General features: G+C 37.3%; 1 protein-coding gene across 3 annotated transcripts in view; it reads left to right on the top strand.

Annotated features, from left to right (window-relative positions):
• Positions 1-2555: 2555 nt before the first annotated feature.
• DPY19L3 (dpy-19 like C-mannosyltransferase 3) overlaps positions 2556-19714 on the top strand; it is a 30573-nt gene continuing 13414 nt past the window's right edge. Inside the window, exons 1-13 of one of the 3 annotated variants that reach the window (XM_057380381.1) lie at positions 2556-2678; positions 3795-3937; positions 5401-5534; positions 11383-11473; positions 12328-12449; positions 12650-12795; positions 14438-14561; positions 15008-15142; positions 16800-16931; positions 17897-17998; positions 18438-18511; positions 18795-18953; positions 19302-19424. In XM_057380381.1, the coding sequence (XP_057236364.1) occupies positions 3835-3937; positions 5401-5534; positions 11383-11473; positions 12328-12449; positions 12650-12795; positions 14438-14561; positions 15008-15142; positions 16800-16931; positions 17897-17998; positions 18438-18511; positions 18795-18953; positions 19302-19424 (1445 nt within the window). In that variant the 5' untranslated portion in view covers positions 2556-2678; positions 3795-3834. The remainder of the gene's footprint in view (positions 2679-3794; positions 3938-5400; positions 5535-11382; positions 11474-12327; positions 12450-12649; positions 12796-14437; positions 14562-15007; positions 15143-16799; positions 16932-17896; positions 17999-18437; positions 18512-18794; positions 18954-19301; positions 19425-19714) is intronic. The other 2 variants (XM_057380379.1, XM_057380380.1) reach the window with 2 other exon arrangements.

Below are 19714 nucleotides of genomic sequence, written 5' to 3'. Positions count from 1 at the left end.
AGAAAAGCAGCGAGAGCCCTGCTACTCATCAGTGGGAGTTAATCAATGTATCTTTGACAACAGTTTAGGGCTGGAATTGCTGCAGAAATTTAGTGCACCACAGTGAGCTTTTGTTTTGCATCCCTTGTAGGCATGTCTGGGAAAGAACAGTCACACTGAGCCATTCCCAGGGAGACACCATTAAAACTGACCTGACCTAATATTAGCTAGGTAATGAAATTCACAGGTGGTAAAACCAAGGTTCTTTTGGCCAAAAGCAAAAAAAAACTTTTGAACCCTGACAAACTAAAAGTTGAGAAAAGAGAGAGCCCGGAAATTTAGTGTGCTTCCCACACAGCACATGGCTGGTGAAAAGCAACTCAAAACACTGCAGGTTTAAACTTAACATTTACTGGGGCAGAACTTGTCCTCCTCCTTTTCTAGTTCAAGGTAGCTCTTTCTACAGTACTGAATGTGACAGTCCAAGAGAAAATGTAAATAAATTTAATTTAAAGTTTCGTCCAACCATTTTCTGTACACAATAGTTTGGCATTTGCTGGGATTATGGGTAACTTGGTMCTAACAAAGATTTCACTACTTCGATCTAGTTGGAACACAATGAGCAAATAGAATATTGTTAMATATCCATTTTTTTTTAATTTTGGCAAGTAAAAAGCCATCATTGCAACAGTATTATAACAATACAGTAATGATAAAATAATCAGTATTACTGATAGCTTGCTACAGTTTGGTGAATTTTAATTTACATTTTATAACATAATTTTCAACTATTAACAGCAGTCTGGAAGCTCTTTAGTTTTTCTRTATTCTCACAACTTGAAACATTAAATTTCTATCAACGACATGTTGCCTAAATAATACATTGTTTCAGTGAAAATATGTTAAATAGTAACTCAATTCTTCCTAGTGCTGTACTTAAACACTTACTCCAACAGGAAATTACTTRTTAAAATATACAGAATTGAGGAAAAATGCATTTTTTAATTTCCACTACTATCTAATAAATCCATTACACCCATGCACAGCGTCAAATCACAGGAGAATTAAGTCCACTGCTCCCTTCTCAGAGATTTCTAAAGCTCTTCACCGATTTTTTTCTGAACCATTTCTGTAATTTCTTGTTCTGTGTAGAAGGCATTGGCCTCTTTACAGGTAGTAGATAAGCAGAMATTTTGTTCCAGGAAACACCTTCCACAGCATCCCCTTTCTTAGAAATTTAAGTACATTATSTGCTTTAAAAAAGAACCTACACACAGTCAAGGTGTTTGTTTACATTGTAAAATAGCTTGTATGTGTACAACGTATTCATTTTAACAAACACATGGCATCTTGGATGTGGCAGTGAGAAAAAGAAGGTGAATCTAATGCCCATGCTAAGGTCCATAATTATTTAGTTTTCATTCTTAGTTTAAGCATTGCCCACAAAGATATGACCTGCCTTATTGCTCAAAAGAAAAAAACCAAAAACCAAGTATGGCTGTAAATTGACTTACTGTAGAAATGTTTAACTATTKGAGGGCTTAATCAGATGAAGTAAGATAATTCTAAAAAATAATTACAAAACATTCTAAGCATGCAGAACATATACTGCAATATCAGAAAAAATTCCTGATTTCTATTGTCAGTGGTTTCAAAGTTCAGAATGACCAGGGTGATTACTACTTACAGTTTTCTTGGTGTCTCTGAACATGCTTTCCATGAATTTCATGGCTCTTCCTGCTCAAAATACTGACTTTTTCAACGAACCAAGGTTGTGGAATGATAAGGAGAAAAAAAAAAAAAATATAAAAAAAAATAATAAGAAAAGTATTGCTGTAGTGTAAAATTGTGATGGAAAACCAACTAAATATTGTCCTGAAGAAGTGAACTCTATCTCTGTATTCCCCGGAATTTGCATGGATTATTGGGAAATCAGCTTTYTGTGATAGTGCCTGGAGTCAGTTTGTTGGTTATGGCTTCACGGGGCATGGTTTTTTCTACTATAACTAAAGACAGCACAAATAAAACTTACAATAAAGACTTATTGCAAGGGTAGGTTGTACCCATTAAATAGAACAAAGTCTRGTATTGCCGTTATCTCCCAGCTACAAAAGGTCTTTCCCCCCTTTAAACGTTTATGGTGCAGTTAAGCGAGAAATACAATAGAGCTTATAATGAGTTGAACAGAAGACGCAGCTCTAATTTAAATTTTAAAATCACAAATATATAGTACTATATCGGGGGGGCGGAGAGGAATACATTAAAAAAACCCCACTACGAATGGGTAGTGTTTTAGCAGGGCACTGTTTTAGCAGARCATCGTCCCCGCCGCTGAAGCCCTGACGGGGAGCGGCCCCACGGCCCCGTTGCCAGGCAGGGATGGATGGATCCAAACCCTCCCCGACTGTCGATGTGCCGGATTTCCGCCGCACGCCCGCCCTGGGGAATTCAAACGGGCGATGGCAGCGCAGTCGGGGCGGGGGCCGGGCCTGTGACGGGCGGCTGTGCCCGCCCCGGCTCCCGGTCCCCGCCCGGCAGGGCCGAGCACCCGGCGCCGCGCCCGCCCCTTCCCCTTCCCTTCCCCGCTCCCTGTCCCTGTCCCTGTCCCTGTCCCTGTCCCTGTCCCTGTCCGCGGCGGGGCCCGGGTGCTCCCTCAGCAGCGCCGGCAGCAGCGGCCGCGACCCGCCGAGCGCCCGCAGGTACCGGGGGAGGCGGGGGAGCCGCGGCGGGGCCGCGCAGGCCTTGGGGAGCCTTGGGGAGCCTTGGGGAGCCTTGGGGAGCCTTGGGGAGCCTCGGGGAGCCTCGGGGAGCCCCGGGCCCGGCCCTGCCCCGGCCCTGCCCCGGGCCCGGCTCTGAGGGGATGGGATGGGATGGGATGGGCTGGGACCGCCCGCCCGCCACAGCCGAGCCCCGCGGCACCGCCGTGTGGGGAACCAGCGGGGTGGGCACGGGCATCTCGCCTTTGTTAATAATTGCCAGGTGTRCTACAAACAGCCCTTCACACCGCGGGTTTCCCCAGGTGTGTGGGGAGGAGGCGAAGCTGATCCGCTGCAAAGCTCTAACAAAGTTGTGTGGCTGAGGCGCGTTGCCTGCGGCGGTGCCACCGGTGGCAGCAGCGGGAGCAGCTGTTGCTCGCTGGGCACGGAGCGGTTTGTGGGGTGTCGGTGATCCCAGGGGGACAGCTCTGAGCATGGACCCTGCTCACGGAGCTGACAGCGCCTGCGGATGGACAGGGCAATGGCTGCTGGGCTTCTTGTCTTGTGATGCTCTCAAATTCTGTGCTCTAGAAAACATCAAATATCTTTTTAACACGGTCTCTAGTTTTTTGGGGGTTTTTTTTTATAAGATGTGTTACCGGGCATCATTTTTGTGTCTTTCGGCCCCCTTTTTCGCCAAAAAGCCAGGATTTAAATGACTGGCTTTGTATTTTAGGCACCCGACTAAAATACACTGAAAAGACTAGTATTTCTTTGAAGGGCTTAGAYTTTTTCAAAAAGGGAAGCCTGGTGTGTGTTTTGAGTCAAGTGCTAAAAATAATAAATCATTCTGAAAACCTGGTGAAGAGTATGTGAAATGGGKAACTTTATAAATTTTRTAAATTTAAGATAATGTTTTCTATACTTTCATTTGCTCTCTGAGTGGTACATATTTAAAGAGAAACCWTGTATTTTGGTAACATAGACCTTAGGTACAGTAGAGTTCTATAAGTCAAAGTCTGCGATGTCAGTAAGATGTGGTTTTATTTTCACATATTTCATACAGTATCAAGTGACTGTTTGGGTAGGAAGATGCATTGCTTGTGTGTGTCCATTTAGGAGTCAGGCTGAAGAATAATGAATTAAAGTGACTGACATCATGACAACGGTAAGACAGAGAAGGGTTGGAAAAGGCACAGAAGCTGCTGAAGATCAGCCTTCAGAGGAGACAAATGTGAAACCTGATGGGAAAATTCCTTCTGGTGGGTAATGACAAGAAATGTAACATTATGGTTTTTGAGCAGCGTGTAGCTTTTGATGTATCTCACAACTAGATATGTAACAATTGCATTTCCATGCTTGAATATCATCAAAAATTAATTGGATTAAACAGAGAGTTTAATGCAGACTGCTGCATGTCTGTCTTATCTCTGTTTTAAAATCCCGATTTAAATTGGTGAGAACAATTTTTTCARTTTATTATCAGTGACACACTATCAGATTGTACGTAAATTCCTGAAAGAATTGCGGTCCCAATCACTGATAACATAAAAGGATTGGAAGACAACTGATGAGAACTACTTAAATATAGGCAGGTTGCACATAAAACCTAATTTTTTTTATTTAAATCTAAATTTAATATAAAATCTAATCTTCTTAATTTATAGGACACTAGTTAGGTAAATTTAAAAGAGAAACATTAAGTGTCATGATTCCAGGATCTGTTTAAGCAGTGAAATTCTGACAACATTTTTGTATGGAATTACAGCTTTAGAACTGACAAAAGTAATTTTTTGGGGGAGAATTTTTAGATTCACTTACTTTAAGGGATGTTTTGATGTAAACTCTAAATGTTTCTCTCCATTTGGGCAGATGAAAGGGAGGTTACTGTTGGGCTACATACAAAAAGGGAAAGTGATCATAGTTCCCCTGCAGGCCAGCCATCAGTTCCATGGGATTGCATGGTTGGAACCCTTAAGTAGATGTCACACACAGTATAAAACAGCCATTTAAAAGATTCAATTCCAGATTGCTAATCCATATTAAACCTGACATCAACATTAAAAATACAAATAAAAACCCCAATAAACTCAAACCCCAGGAATGTCAGTGTACAGTGAAGGAGGTGCCTAGAAACGCATCCTGTCTTTGCCATCATCCCATCCCTGATCTTGCTCCAATGTCAGCAGGAGGCCATCTGCAATTCAAAGCATGACACCATTATCAAAGGCTGCTTTGGCTGCTGCTCAGTCCCTTTGTGGGTATTTGTGAGTCTTCTGAACCTTCACTGTTGTTTTTTACAAAAACTGAGCAAACTGGCCCCCCCCCCAAAAAAAAAAAAGCAGCCTTTTTTAGACCTGTGAAGGAGATGTGAATTTCTTAGTTTGTGATCAGTCATCCTGTATTGCTTAAATTATGAAAGTTCTGGACGATATTCAAAAAATTAGTTATGGCATTGAGCTAAACTTATATAAGACCATGGTGTTCTTAAAGCATACCAATTAAGACACCCTTTATTACACTTTATATGGAAATTAAATACWTTTATTTTCCTATATGAGACAATAAAAACCTCATCTCTTTAAAGATGAGTTAAAACTAGGTGTCCTGTTACCTGCAGAATGTAAACTGTACTGGCATAGACAATGTATAAATGGCTTTCCAAAATTCCTATAGGTTCAATTATGTGTTTCACAATTACAGACTGAAATATTTTTCTTCCAAGATCGTACAGGTGCAAGGGTGTGGAATATACTCTCAGTAACTGTTGGTGGAATTGCTGCCATCTCCTTTGGACTTCTTACATCTGTTTATGTGGCTACACTGCATGAAAATGACCTGTGGTTTTCCAATATCAAGGTAACAGTCATTTTCCTAATTCCGTCAGTGCTTTTGTGGAGCATTAATAAGAACATTAGTTGAAATTTTATTTATTTATGTATATGTCTTGTAACCTGGTCAAAACCAGAATATTTCACTTTTAAAAATTCAATTTAAAAAAAGCTGTGCTTCCCTTTCCACCATATTTCATCAGTTCTATAAATACCTGTCCCCAATTTTTTCTCTAAAAATATTGCTAGAGAGCTCCTGTCTGAGTTGCAGCTATGGTTCTTCCAAAAATTGATCTATATCTACCATAGAATTTCAGCATTTTACTATATGATTTGCTGTAATCATCTTCCTTTTATCCAAAGCAATTTAAAATTAAAAGAACAGTTAAAAGAAATATTATGCAAAATCCTGTCACACAGTTCTTCAATTGTATTTATACTGTGACATTGTTATACAATTTAGGGAATCTCTTAGTATTTAATACTAATTTTATATAATGTCATCCTAAATATGCAAACCTCAGAACATATTTCAGCTATTCACTAATGTAAACCCAGCCATTCCCAAGATCCAGGGCTGACTAGTTTTTTCCTGGAGTAATTGCAGAGAAAATAATGCAGCTGTACCCACAGCTAAATTTAACCAGAGAAAAGAACAGGTGAGTCATTTTCCTTTCAAATGCCTAAATTCATTCTGCTAGGTCTGTGTATTGTGTTCAAAGAGTACATTTATTTAACTGGAGTACTTGCTTTGCAGTCTGTCTTTTCTATGCCATACACTTTTTGTGTCCCAGAAAATTTATCTTCACCTAATAAAAATAATTTGCGTTTAGTAAAACAACTGCTGTTGTATTATACATAGAAAACTGTTGTGCCCACGCTAATCTGTCCTTGATTATATAAATAGATTTTACACAATATTGAAGGTACACCTTGGGTTTGCCTTCTCCTTCCAAAAGCAAGGAGTGAATAATTTCAAGGTGTTGTATATTTTGAAGTCCAAGCAGGCATGGGSTTGTGGCAATGTATGAAAATAATGGACACAGCTTTTTAATTCTGTCAGACTGACCCAGCAGAGCACARAGTTTACTGAGAGAAGCAATTCTGTGGTTGTGATGAAGTTGTCCCCTCAAYAGAKGAAATGCTCATTTTATGTGATAATYATTATTCTCATTTTAAGTACACTAGAACATCATTAGATATCAAAACTGTAATAAAGCCCTCTAGTTGTTTTTAGTCTGGATTCTGATGTCTCTGTAGTTTTCATTTTATCCCATGGAGTTGATTGATAACTAATATTGGAACAAGAGCAATTTCAGCCAATTTGATGGAAAAATTCTAAAAAGCATTAAGTTCATCTACCAGCAGGTTGAAGGAGAAAGAACTGCAGATGCTTTCTGGTCTCACTGTGTCCCTTCTTCAGTGGTACATGAACTCCACCAGCGAGTGCATGTGGCTGCAGTGCTAATTTTAAACAAAATACTGGCTTAGGAGTAATATGCAAAGAGCAGACTATATATGAAGAGTCTGAAATACCCTGCAAAGCTCAGACAGGAAGGCTCATCCCAGTATCTGTAAAACAATACGTGGAGGTCTCTGTGCCTCTGTGTAGGATTGTGATCTCTCTAAGTGTATGTACATGTTTTCCAGCACTTCTGATGTGGCTAATCTTCTCATTACAGCACATTGTATGTACTAAGAAAGRCATGACCCTCAAAAATTGCATGGAAAACAAGTGGAAAATTTGCTTTTTTCTGTAAYATTTTATAGTTTGGCCAAAGCATATATTTTTGCATKTATTAACTGAACTTTTAAAAAGTAGATCTGCAGTATTTTTCTGMCACTTTTGCACCAGGCARATGTTTGTACCTGCACCTCTTAGGTGCAAAAGGTGAGATTTTTGTTCTGAAGGCCCTACTGATATGTGAACACCACAGTTGCATATTAAAAAAATTAYGCAGTTGTACTCAACCCTAAAAATTGGAAGTAAAAAGAGTTCATTATGCCAAGTCATGATTCTAATTCCAAAATAATTGAASTCAGAACTTGCACACACACTTGCAGTGATTGCCTTTCTACAATTTCAATTGCAATTCATCGAAAGCCAGTTCAGTTTTGGGTGTCTTCCAGCAATGGTTCACCCAACTAGAAAAACTGTTTGGTCGTTGTTAAACTGTTTTGYTGTATTTTGAATATGGCTTTCAACAGTGCATTGATTTCAGCTGCTGCTCTGTGTGTGAGTCTTGTTCTTGTTTGTGAGTAAATGTGCCTGCTATTATCAATTTGCCATGGTCACAGGAGAAAGATGTACAATTGTTTTCTTACCAGAAAAACTGAAAAAGCACATCTTGAAGAGTGGTTTATGCAATGAAGGAGGTACAATTGTTTCTTTTTTTTTTTTTTTTTTAATTTCAAGGCTTTATGAAAGAATGACAAAAATAAATAAACAGAAAAGAATGCAGCAAGCCATGTCTCCTAGTCAGAGGCTGTGTTAGTGTCCCCTTCCAGCAGGGATAGTAGGTTATAATCACTTACCTTGATCATGGGTTGTAATCACTTATCTTGATCAAATAATTTTGAAGAAAAAAGTTTGAATCCCTTCTCATATATATTAAACCAACAAACATTTCTGTTTGTGATGGTGAAAGTCAAAACAGTTTTCTTATCCAAAAATCCTTTCTCAGTTTTGTTAAATGTTCTGGCATAACAAGTCTGAAATGGCTTATCTGTTTCCAGTGATTTTCAATAGCAGTTTGGTGGCTGCCCCTCCAGTGTAGYATCTTTTGAGAACAGAATCTGCTGTGAAAATACCAAAAGCAGGGGGGGAGGGGGCACCTTTCCTGTCAGCCATTGAATTGCTTGTTCAACTGCAAATTCTGAAGAAACTTTGAACAGGCATGAGCCAAGGCCATGTAACAAATAAATGCTGTAAGAAAAGCAKATACACTTCAGAGTATTCATTTCTTCTTCACCCCTTCTGAGTAAGCATTTAGATACTGTTACTGATTTTTCTTCTTAAAAAATTGCTGCTTGCAAGAAGTCAGGAACAAAAATACGAGACTGTAAGTCTTTCAGGAKAAGAATGCTGGGATTTAATCTCCGAATAACTCATATTTTCCCTTTTTGCATTTGGAATACAAACCAAAGATTGCTGCCCAGAGAAGCTGTGGCTGCCCCRTCCCTGGAAGTGTTCAAAGCCAGGCTGGATGGGGACTTGGGCTGGGATAGWGGAAGGTGTCCCTGCCCGTGCAGGGGTGGAACCAGAGGATCTTTAAGGTCCCTTCCAACCCCAATGATTCTATGAAGAAAAGCAGGGAAACAGGTAGTGAGAAGTGCACAAAGTGAATGCTGAGGGATGAAGGTCCAAGACTTTGGTAGTACATTTCTTTCCACAGAAGTGCCTGTTGAGGTGTTAACAGGTGCTTTTACTCTGGATCATAAATCTGATCTGGAACATGCCATTCAAACAGTTGGGTTTGAGGTTAACCAGCCAGGAGAACGTGTCCAAGGATTAAATACATTTGCTAAAGGCTTRTTCTCAGCTGGGAACATTGACAGCAGCTGTGTTGAGTTTCCAACTGAACACTTGAGAAAATTTTCAAATCTTCTTGGTCTTAAATTGAAAAACTAATACATAGTTTCAGTTACACAGATTTTGTTTTAGCTATGTCAAAAAAAGGAATGTAATTGGAGCTTTATTTATGCTCATAATTTATAGAAAAACTYAACTCAGACTTTGGCTGCTTGCTCAGCGATCTGGAGGACTTGCTTAAGGAATACTAAGCTCTAGAATTTTGCATTGCCCTTGAGAAAAAGTCCTTTGTATTTGGTTGTGAATGCTTAATATTATTAGGATACAATTGCATAAATTGAAATATAATGCAGCTCTCTGTGTATCCCAGAGGACRGCATTCTCTTTTTTCGCTTGGAACAGTGATAACTTCTTTGTTAAAACCTCACAAAGTGAATATACAGACAGATAAGCATGTGCTCTGACAATGCTTACCCATAAGTCTGTATGTTTTTATTGACATGGAATGCTAGGAAAAGTATAAATTGCTGTAGAACTGGAAAAGTATTTTGAGTGAATAAAACAGATGTTATCTTAGCATGAAACAGATGTAAAACTCACTAGTGTTTGTCTCATAAAGTATAGCATTTGGTTGAATACAGCTGGTGCCAGGATTACAAATTAATCATGTTTGAATTCATTTTTGCTAATTAGATCCCCCTCTGTGACTCCTCTCTCCCCCTTAATAAATTCCAAATGTTAACATTCCTTTTTTTTTTCTTTTTTTTTTAAATGAGCATTTAAGAGTCAGCCACTTTTTGGTATTAGAAGAACTTTCAGTAGTGTTGAAACTAGAGGTTGTTCAAAATCCAGCATTCTCATTTTGCTAAGTGTGTGACTTTTGGTATGATGATGATGATTTTTAGGTCGTAGGGCAGCTGGAGAGTTTAATTGTGAACTTAGATTGAATCACTTGTGGTTTTATCTATTGACTTTTCTCAGGCCACAACTAATAYTGCTGTGTCAACAGTTGACTTCAATAAAACAGGTGTTTTGAGATAAGATGCTATATTGGTCAGTGGAGAAGAGAGGAACATGATTTTTTTTCTAGCTTTATGTTAGCTCTGAAATAGAATTGATTGTGCTCCAGCAAGAGAATTGGGACTGTATAAGACAGATGAAAGTCTTGGGATTCTGTGCAAGGTTGCATTAACCAGAAAGGCATTCATAAAAGTCTCTGAAAAAGTAACATTCTGTTATTTCAGTAATGTTCTTTTGTGAAGAAAGAGGTTACGTTTAGAAATCACTTTTTTTTTTTTATTGACTTGGACATATCACATTCACATCACAATCACATTCAGGGATTTCACTGGATTTTCAAATCTCAGTATAAACTTTTTATAACAAATASCTTTTCTAACTTACTGCTCATGTATTTGCTGTGATGTTTTTATAGAAACTACCAAAAAGATCACTAATAATAGAACAATTCTATATGAGATGTCTGTTCTCTTCAGATTGGTGGTTAATGCAGTCTTGTTCAAATGTGGCTGCCCCAAGCTGTGGATTCCTTAATTTTCATTAGGTCTTCACAACTARTGAGATAACAAGAGGAAGTGCAGTCCAAAGTGAAGAGCTTTCAGATCTCACTAGACTCCATCTGCTGCAATGTCAGCCAAGAAAAAAGTAAAGTTTCAAACGTACTGGTTTGAAGTGTACCTAGTTTAAATAATTTGATCATCTTTAAATTAGAAATAAGAAGTTCAYCTAGCCCTAAAGTCAAGTAAAGGAGTCCCTTTTCCTTTCACCTGTAATTTAAGAATGAGAGTGATGACAGCTGGCTTCCTGCAAGAATCAGTGTTGAACAAGTGGGCAGCAGCATCCCCTGCCAGCTGAAATATCCCTGGCATTATGGTGCAGCCCCCATATAGCACACTGAATTAATTGAGCCTTAAGCTGRCAAAGCCATGGAACATGATGAGATAACTGCATCTGCAAGAAAAGGTTAAATACACAAAGTAAGGAAATGCAGCTTTATAGTCCAGCTGTGGGCCACTGTGCCCATCTAATTACAAAAAAAATAGTGAAATACCCAGAATATTTCTGAACAGTGTATCAGAATCACAAAAAGCATGTACATTTCCCCAGTTAAAACAGTRATTTACACCTCAGCCATTTGCCTCYCACCCTGATTTATCCATKTATTTTTGTCTTTAGTTGAACTGAGTTGCTTAGAATACGAAACCCAAAGACTGAAGCCTCTCTGGAGGCTGGTTTCCTGGTACAGCATTTGAGTTGAAGGCATCCTTGGATGACTGTGAAAAGCAAATAGAAAGTTAATTTATTATTGAACTTTCACTTGCAGGAGGTCGAAAGAGAAATTTCATTCAGAACAGAATGTGGACTTTATTATTCCTACTACAAACAGATGATTCAGGCTGCTTCCATACAGCAAGGTATTGTAAACTGTAMAGTAAGTTTTGCCAGCTGATGATTTTTAGGTTTGACTGGGGTTTTTTTCAAATATAATTGAGAACAAGGCATACCATTACAATGAAAGATAGTGTAACAATTGTACTGGAGACAGATTTATTCTGTTCATATGCCAGGGAGCCACTAAGTTATGGACATCATAAATTTCACAATGATGCATTGGCTTCCGTGCCACACCTTCACATGCTGATGAAGGCAATCACTTTGAGGGACAACTTTCATATCTGTTAAAGTTCCAGCTTGCTGGTTCATTAAGTTTATTACTTTCATTTTTACTCTTCTCTTGTTAATTTGAGCTATGAGCTGTTTGTGGGAAGGGGCAATGTTTTTTTGCTATATTTCTGGACAGTAAGTGACATAAGGAGCAGCTTCCAAGGAAATCATATACAGTGATGGGGCTTTCTGTGATAGTCTCATGTTTTCTAGATATTTAATTAGTGCTCCTAGAAATTTTGCTTATATGACACATTTTTCAATATGAACTTCACCTGTGATCAAAGTAGTGCGAAGAACAGTTCTCAGGATCCAGAATGTACCACAGATTCTATGCTGGGGATGGAAGTATAAAAATAAATGTTTTATACACTACTAAATATATAGTACTTGAATTAGCACTGTGAGTCACATTTGAAGCAGGGAAACTGAAGACCTCAGAAGGTCATGTTGATTCAGAGGTAATGTGTTCTGAATCGTTGACTCAAAGTTTGCAGTTTCTGATGAGAGATCCTAAAATACCTTTGAAAAGTTATTCACTGTTCAAATGAAGATGGAGGGGGAAAATGACAATCTCCTATTTCAATTTCTCTTTATCATTAAGGTTTACATGGTTTAGTATATGACAATAAAACTGAATCTGTGAGGACAATTAACATACTTGAAAGAATGAATGTTTACCAGGAGGTGTTTCTCAGCATTCTGTATAGGATTCTTCCAATTCAGGTAGGCATTTATTTATGGCTTTAGATTGTAAGTGCATTATGAAGATTGCGCAGTGAATCATAGCTCCCCTTTGTAGATATTTTCTAATTAGAAATATTCCTGTTACCTTTTTAATTTGTAAAAGCCAAACCTAATTCATACTGAGTATAATCCCCCCATGAGTGTTTTAATGTCAACATCAGTATTCTTGTGTTTTACAGCAATACCTAGAGCCTGTTTATTTTTATATCTACACTTTGTTTGGACTTCAGGCAGTTTATGTCATTGCTCTGTATGTAACAAGCTGGCTTCTTAGTGGAACATGGCTTTCAGGGTTGTTGGCAGCTTGCTGGTATATTACAAACAGGTAAGTGAGATTAAACATTCAATCTTTCTAAAATTGTACCTAGTTTCAAAGGTAGGGCATTAAACCTCCAACTGCATGATTAATTATACAAAACATGAAACTACAAGGCCTCCCTCCAGTTAGCCAGAAAATGGAAAAAAAAATGTTTAAATAACACAAAATAATTACAAAATAATTATAAAATAATCAGAAATGAAAGGTTCATGAAGTTTGAGTAGAAAATTATGTCTTAAACTGGTCTCTGAAAGGGGTCTACATCTTTCAGATGTGTCTGGAGCTCCAGATGATGTACCCTAGCCTTGGATCTCTCAGGTGTTAAAGACATGTGCAATATAAGCCCTTCAGGTGCCTCCTCAGTGCCCCACACCTCACCTCCAGGGGTTCCATCTAAAAGCCTCAGCTCATCAGAAGTCCAGCTCCTCTCTTCCCTTGTTCCTGTAAATATCTCCTGCACTAAGCCTCAGAGGAAAGAGGTGGTAATTGAGCTGTTCTASTGCTTTATCACTTGAAGAATTATCAATTTGGAGATAAAAACCTAAGAACTGGCTTTATGCCAGAAATAAGCTGCTGGCATGAAGCAAAGACTGGTGACATAGGCTGTTATCTGTAAATTAATCAAGAAAATAAAAGTGCAGTCTTGGTTCTACCAGAAATGTTTGATATGTTAATGAGCAGCTCTAAAGGAATTTATCTGCAAGCACATCCACTACAGAATAATTATAGGTGTATGGAGGCAAGATGTTTCTTTCTTCAAGAACAAAAGTAATTAAAAGCCACATGCAATGTACACTATTTCACACATTTCTTTCACAAGGYCATCTCCTCCATTTATAGAATATTTGGAGCAAATTTGTCCATCTTTCTAATAATTAATGAACAATGAGAGCTTGTTCTCCTTTATGCAAACACAATAAATGCATGGAATGGATTTGGATGAAGACTTTCTGTCCAGATGAAGTACACTGGAGGCTACTGAGTAACTCCATTTACACACTTGTTTCCTCCAGCTAAGCATGTCTCAGATATGTTGCTTACTTTCTTTTTTAGCAAACATTTTCTCTACACCAGGAAAAAGAGAAYTGTTTTTTAACTTGTAGTTCAGATTTTCTAAATGACTGTTCTTTGGGGAATTTTTCCATCGCATACTTTTATGTTCAAGAGCTTCAGAAAATGACCAAAATTACCAATTCAGCTGTGTTCAAACTCAGGGCATTGGAYCACAGTGAAGATTATATTTTGTTTATATTCTTACATGTGCATTTGCAAACCAAAAAATAAGTAAAATGAGCTGTGGTGAAAATCCACAAGCTGGATTTTGGGGGTGCGTTGAGTTTGGGGTTTATTTTTTCAATTACCCAAGCTGTGCTACATAAGTAAGAAGTAATCCACAGTATATTTTTTTTTACAGTAAGTGAAGCTGAAGTACATCATTTGAGATGCAGAAAAAATGGATAACTTGCAGAAGCTTCGTAGTGATTTTTTTTTTTTTTTCAGAGCCAGGTGTGTTGAAGGAACTGGAGTGTAGAGCCTCCATTTTTATAAATAAGGAGTTAAAATAGCACAAAGATGCCTGTCATTGCAAGCTGTGTGTCACCAAGTGTTGTCTTTATTTTAAATTTGTGAAACTCTTTGTTTTGTACAGAGTAGATACCACAAGGGTAGAATTCACCATTCCTTTAAGAGAGAACTGGGCCCTGCCATTCTTTGCTGTTCAGATAGCAGCCATCACATACCTCCTCAGAACTCATTTACAGCCTGTGCAAGAAGTGAGTATTTCTCACAAGTACAACACAAATAAATTAGTAACAGAAAACTGTCCTGATCTGCAAGAATTAAATGGGTGATACAGTTTCTTTGACAATCAGTTCTTTAGTTACTACTCCTCRGTTTGATCAAGTAACTGCTATTTATGGCACAGTAAAACACATATTGCTTGTTAATCTGAGGGCTGAAACTATCTGAGATCTCACTTTTTTCTTGCAAGTGGTATTAGAGTGATAAAATACAGGCATAAATCAAGAATTTGTAACTATAAAGTGTTATCCTCCAAGCTGTTATTGCAGTTAGAAAACTCAATGTTTTAAAAGTGGATTTAAAATAACCAAATTAAAGTGGGGTTTGGTTGTATTTGTTGGGGTTTCTTTTTGCTTGACTGTGTGTTTTTAACAAAGGAAACTATGAAGTTCAATAAAACTKTGTTCCCTCCTTCCAGAGACTCACACTTATGGTTGTATTCATAGCAACGTTTCTCTTCAGCCTGACTTGGCAATTTAACCAGTTTATGTTGTTGATACAAGCATTGGCATTATTCATACTGGACTSCTTGGACATGCTTCCCACAGCAAAGGTAACTTTCTGTTTGGAAGTAACCAACTTCTGTTTCTTTGCCTTCATAAAGCCAACAGTTTTGAAGACATTTTCCTAACCAGTGGCATGGATGCCCAGAATAATACAGATTATACAGTGTGCTTTGAAGTAATCACAGTATATATCCTGCAAGTGTAAAAATGAATGAGCAAAACGACACCCTTTCTGGTTTTTTTTCACTTTATGTAGTTTACGTCTATTTAATGTGTGTCTACTTTTGCTTAGACACTATTTGACACTTTCAAACACCATCCTAACAGTTGCCCTGATATCACAGCTATTGCGTGGCCTCTCAAAGTCACCAGAAGAAAAAGTACCACAAGAAATCTTTGTGTAAGCTGAAGTCTTAGCAGTGCTGAATTTTGCCTCAAGCATTGTGCATCCTTGTTTGCCAGTCAGGGGCAAGCTCTGYAGCACAAGGAGGGGGAAGCAGAGCACCAGGTTGCTGGGGAGAAGCAGCTGTCTTGCCTACACTGACATTCRCCACGAAACAACAGCATTGCCCCTGCTGTGTTGCTGAGCTGGATAAGCCAAAAAATGAAACAAGTCTTACTAAGAAGGTCAGGGATCACTGACAGTCAGTCTTACAAAACAGAAATGTACTGTAGATGAAAACTCTATCTTTGACATTAATGTTGCTGTGAAGTTCTACACATTTAGATCATTTTAGCCCTGGTAAAAGCTTGCATGGGTTGGAAAAGGTTCTAACTTTAAGAAGGGTTACAGCAGGATGAAGAGTAAATCATGTAAATTCATTTTAAATTTGAAGCAGTCTGAACTTAACTGATTGTATTAATTTAGCTGAAAATTAGTATAGTGGCTGCATATCAAGATAAATGTGGCTTATTTAAATTTCTGAACTCAGCAACGGCAAACTGAAGTCAACATTTCATGTGACTGGTTCGCTACCTTAAAAGCTGGCAAATTACCAGCTTGATCCTGAATGACACCAAAACAGACTTACCCACACCACTCTTACACTATACTATTATTTTTAAGTGCTACTTAAAACTGTTGGAGCTTATTGGGCACTTTGGTACTGATTTACACCACTGCTGTAATACAAGACTGAACTCAGGGTATTTGTGTGAGGTAAAATGTATGTTTTGGTACCATTGTGTCAGAAAACCAGCTGGTATTTACACTAATAATGAACACTGAACACTCATAATAGTTTAGCGTAACMTGAAAGGGATTATACTGAACTATTACTGAAAAGTTTGAGAAGGCAGGTGATGYTTCATTGCTGGACTGCACTGACCCAGAACTCTTTAGTCATAAAGACATCACAGAGGTTAAAGAAACACTTCCTGGACTAAAGAAAATAAAAACATCTTCCAAATATTAAGTAGTTAATATTTTCCTCACACTGCGATTATATAATTTTCCTGCTTGATTACAAGATCACATTTCCTTAGGTATAAAATGTTCATAAAATATTAACTAAGTAGCTCTGGATATAAATATAAAAAGGTTATAGTCATGGCTTTAAATGTAAGGATTTACTGCAAGATGATTGATTCTTTGCAAAAATAATTTATATTATTATAAAATTATTAAAATTATAAASCATATTCAGAGAAAATCAGCTGTGACTGTAAAGTTTGGTAGACATAAAAATCTCATTATTGTTACAGGTTACATGGCTCTATATCATTCAGCTTTCTGGATTACTACTGGTCTGTGTCCTACAGTTCTTTAATTCTATGATTCTTGGATCCTTAATTATAAGTTTTAATGTTTCTGTCCTAATAGCAAGAACAATCCAGGTMGGTACCAAAATATTTCTGTAGTACTAAATAAAGAATATTTATATATGTGTGTATGTGTGTAAATGAGTAATTTATATGCATTATAATTTTAATTTACCAATACTAATTAGAGGAATTACTATAGCATAAAGCAACCCAAACATTGCTTGATCAATTAATGAATTCCATTACACTAACTGCAGCTTAACCAAGCACATCAGACATCCTAATTCTATGACTGCTATTAACTTTAATGATTGTGCAAGCTGCAGTTTGGATCCTGAAAAAAAAATTGCATAAATGGACTTTACACCTGTTTCAGCAGAATTTGGCTTGAATTTATGGATCTGCCTCCAACAAAATAATCTGTAACAGCTAGGCTCATGTTGAGTTCAGCTTCCTGAAATTCAGTGTTTTTTCAAAGATTAGGGTTTTTTTACTGTAGTTACAGTTCCCTTTTTTCTCACACTGGCATTGCTGACAGCCTTTGACTACAATAAAGGAGTTTGCAGGGCTATTCCTGTTGTCTGCATTTATTCGCAGTTGCCTGTGAGCAGTTCCTTTTGATCTGGGGTTTGTACCTGGAAAATTGCWCAAAATCCTATCAACTGACAGAGCCAGAAGATACTTTTGCTGTGTTTAGGTGGAAGGTGTAATGAGTAGGCATTTCAAAAGGCTCACATATTATGGAAATTAAGGGARTAGGCTCTATAAATGTAATAGGGAACTGCCAAAGGAAGGCTGTTTGGCTGCATCCAAAACTGCCAGATCAAAGCTTTCATGATKTTGTCCCTTCAGTTTTGTGCAAGAAATGTATCTTTATTCTGRGTACTTGGTTCTGTATCCTTTTTTKSYTWWKKKRMCCYWAWWMTAATTTGGGTTTGATCAGCAGATYAGCTGTTTCAAATGCTTTRATGCTTTTTGTATTWRTTCCAAATACAYTTTWAAAAAGGGCTGAAATACTAATATTTTCTTCTTTRTAGAAAAACCTAAAAAAGGGTGGCTTGCTTAAACGGCTTGGGAAACTTATCCTCCATGTTCTATTAGTCTTGTGCTTGACTCTCCTAATAAATAAATTTATTAAGGTAGGCAATTTTTAATATCAAMAGTTACAAATTATATTTTGTTAAAAAAATTATATTTTTGTAACCATCTACAGTAATACCATTAAATAAAAATTGCAGTGAGATTTCTCTGCATCTCAGAAACTACATTTTAGAAATTAAAGACCATTTTGCTAATCTTTGATATATGGATTTGAAAACTTCATAAATTARCACCAAATAGTTTGTAATTTTGTAACAGTTACAGCTCTATACTGCTGAGAATTTGCAAAGTTTTTGATTGAATTTTCTTTTCAACGAATGTAGTTAAAACTGAATGCTGCTTTGATTGCAAAACACCCATTTTAGTAATCTTGACAGTTGCTTTACAGTTTTACTTAAATGATGGAAAAAGCTGTTTACTTTGTGASATTTTTGATGTTTAAAAATATAACTTCCTTTCTCTTTCCTCACTTTGTAGAAAATACTTAATCTTGAGTCAGATGAACATATATTCAAATTCYTAAAAGCAAAATTTGGATTTGGGGCAACAAGGTATGATTTAGCTGCAGGGTTTTTTTTGACTTCTTTAATTGAAAAAAGGGGTTTTTGCTTTTCTGTTTGACTTCTTTAATTGAAGCCTTCAGGTTGTTCTTATTTCAAATGTGTGTAATAAATCACAGTTTTATTTCATGTTTATGTTATACTTGYCCTTATAATAATTTGCACAACTGTAACCTTATAATTTCTTGGGAAAAGAAGGAAATTTGATCCTTTTTGACATCAAGTTATAAAATACATGATGGATAAGGATTTTTTTTTTCTTTTTTTTTTTTAGAGATTTTGATGCTAATCTGTATCTTTGTGAAGAAGCCTTTGGTTTACTACCTTTAAATACTTTTTCGAGACTCTCCAGTACATTACTTTTTTATGTCTATGGATTTGTTCTCTTCCTTCTGACAGTAGCAKCTGTGATTGTTGCCTTTAGGAACCTCAGGTAAATACAGTTTAAAGATAATTCACACTTTTCTCAATTGAGCTGGCTAAGGAACTGACAGGTGAATACAGCAGCATATACAGGATTGCTTTGCACAGCTACTGAAGAGCAGGGTGTATAGAGAAATCAGGCAGAATAAGTAACTTTCTGTTGGAGCTAAAGAAATACTTGATGTTGCATCAAATTGGTGGCATCAGGCTAAATTATATCATAAATACGATAGAAGATTGTGATCTGATAGTAATGGTGCTTCTTTCCAGCCTCAGGATTCAATGCTTTTGAAAATGCAGATAACTGTATGAAGTACATTAGAGAACTTAATATAACACTGTTTATTTCTCCACTCAGTGGTTCAAATCAAGTCCAGCCAAAGGGAAAAATGGAAGAATGCACAGTAACACTGAGGCCTGATGCTGCTTACAGCTTAGTTCACACAGTTCTTTTTGGATGTCTGGCATTAAGCACAATGAGGTATATTTTAATACTACTAACAGCTTGTTTAGATGACTGAGTATATTTCTACGTGAGTGTAAAATGTTGACCACAGACTATACAGGACCATGAACCTTGTTTCYCTCCCTGGTGTATTTCTACTTACAGACTGAGGCATTTCCCAAAGTTCTGCCATAAAGAATGGAAAATTGGGAACAAAGATGTTCTCAAGAGCACATAGCAAAGTGCAAAGTTAGTCTTGTATTCCRTTATTTCAGAAGCCTGAATGTCCAAGAAAATTGTGTTCAGAATTTCTCTAGATGCTCTGA

This window comes from Malurus melanocephalus, unplaced genomic scaffold (assembly GCF_030028575.1).
Source record: "Malurus melanocephalus ecotype Western Australia unplaced genomic scaffold, MMel_1.1 scaffold_451, whole genome shotgun sequence".
Lineage (NCBI taxonomy): Eukaryota > Metazoa > Chordata > Aves > Passeriformes > Maluridae > Malurus > Malurus melanocephalus.
The sequence above is the reverse complement of the archived record's forward strand: the minus strand, read 5'-3'. Positions and strand labels throughout refer to the sequence as shown.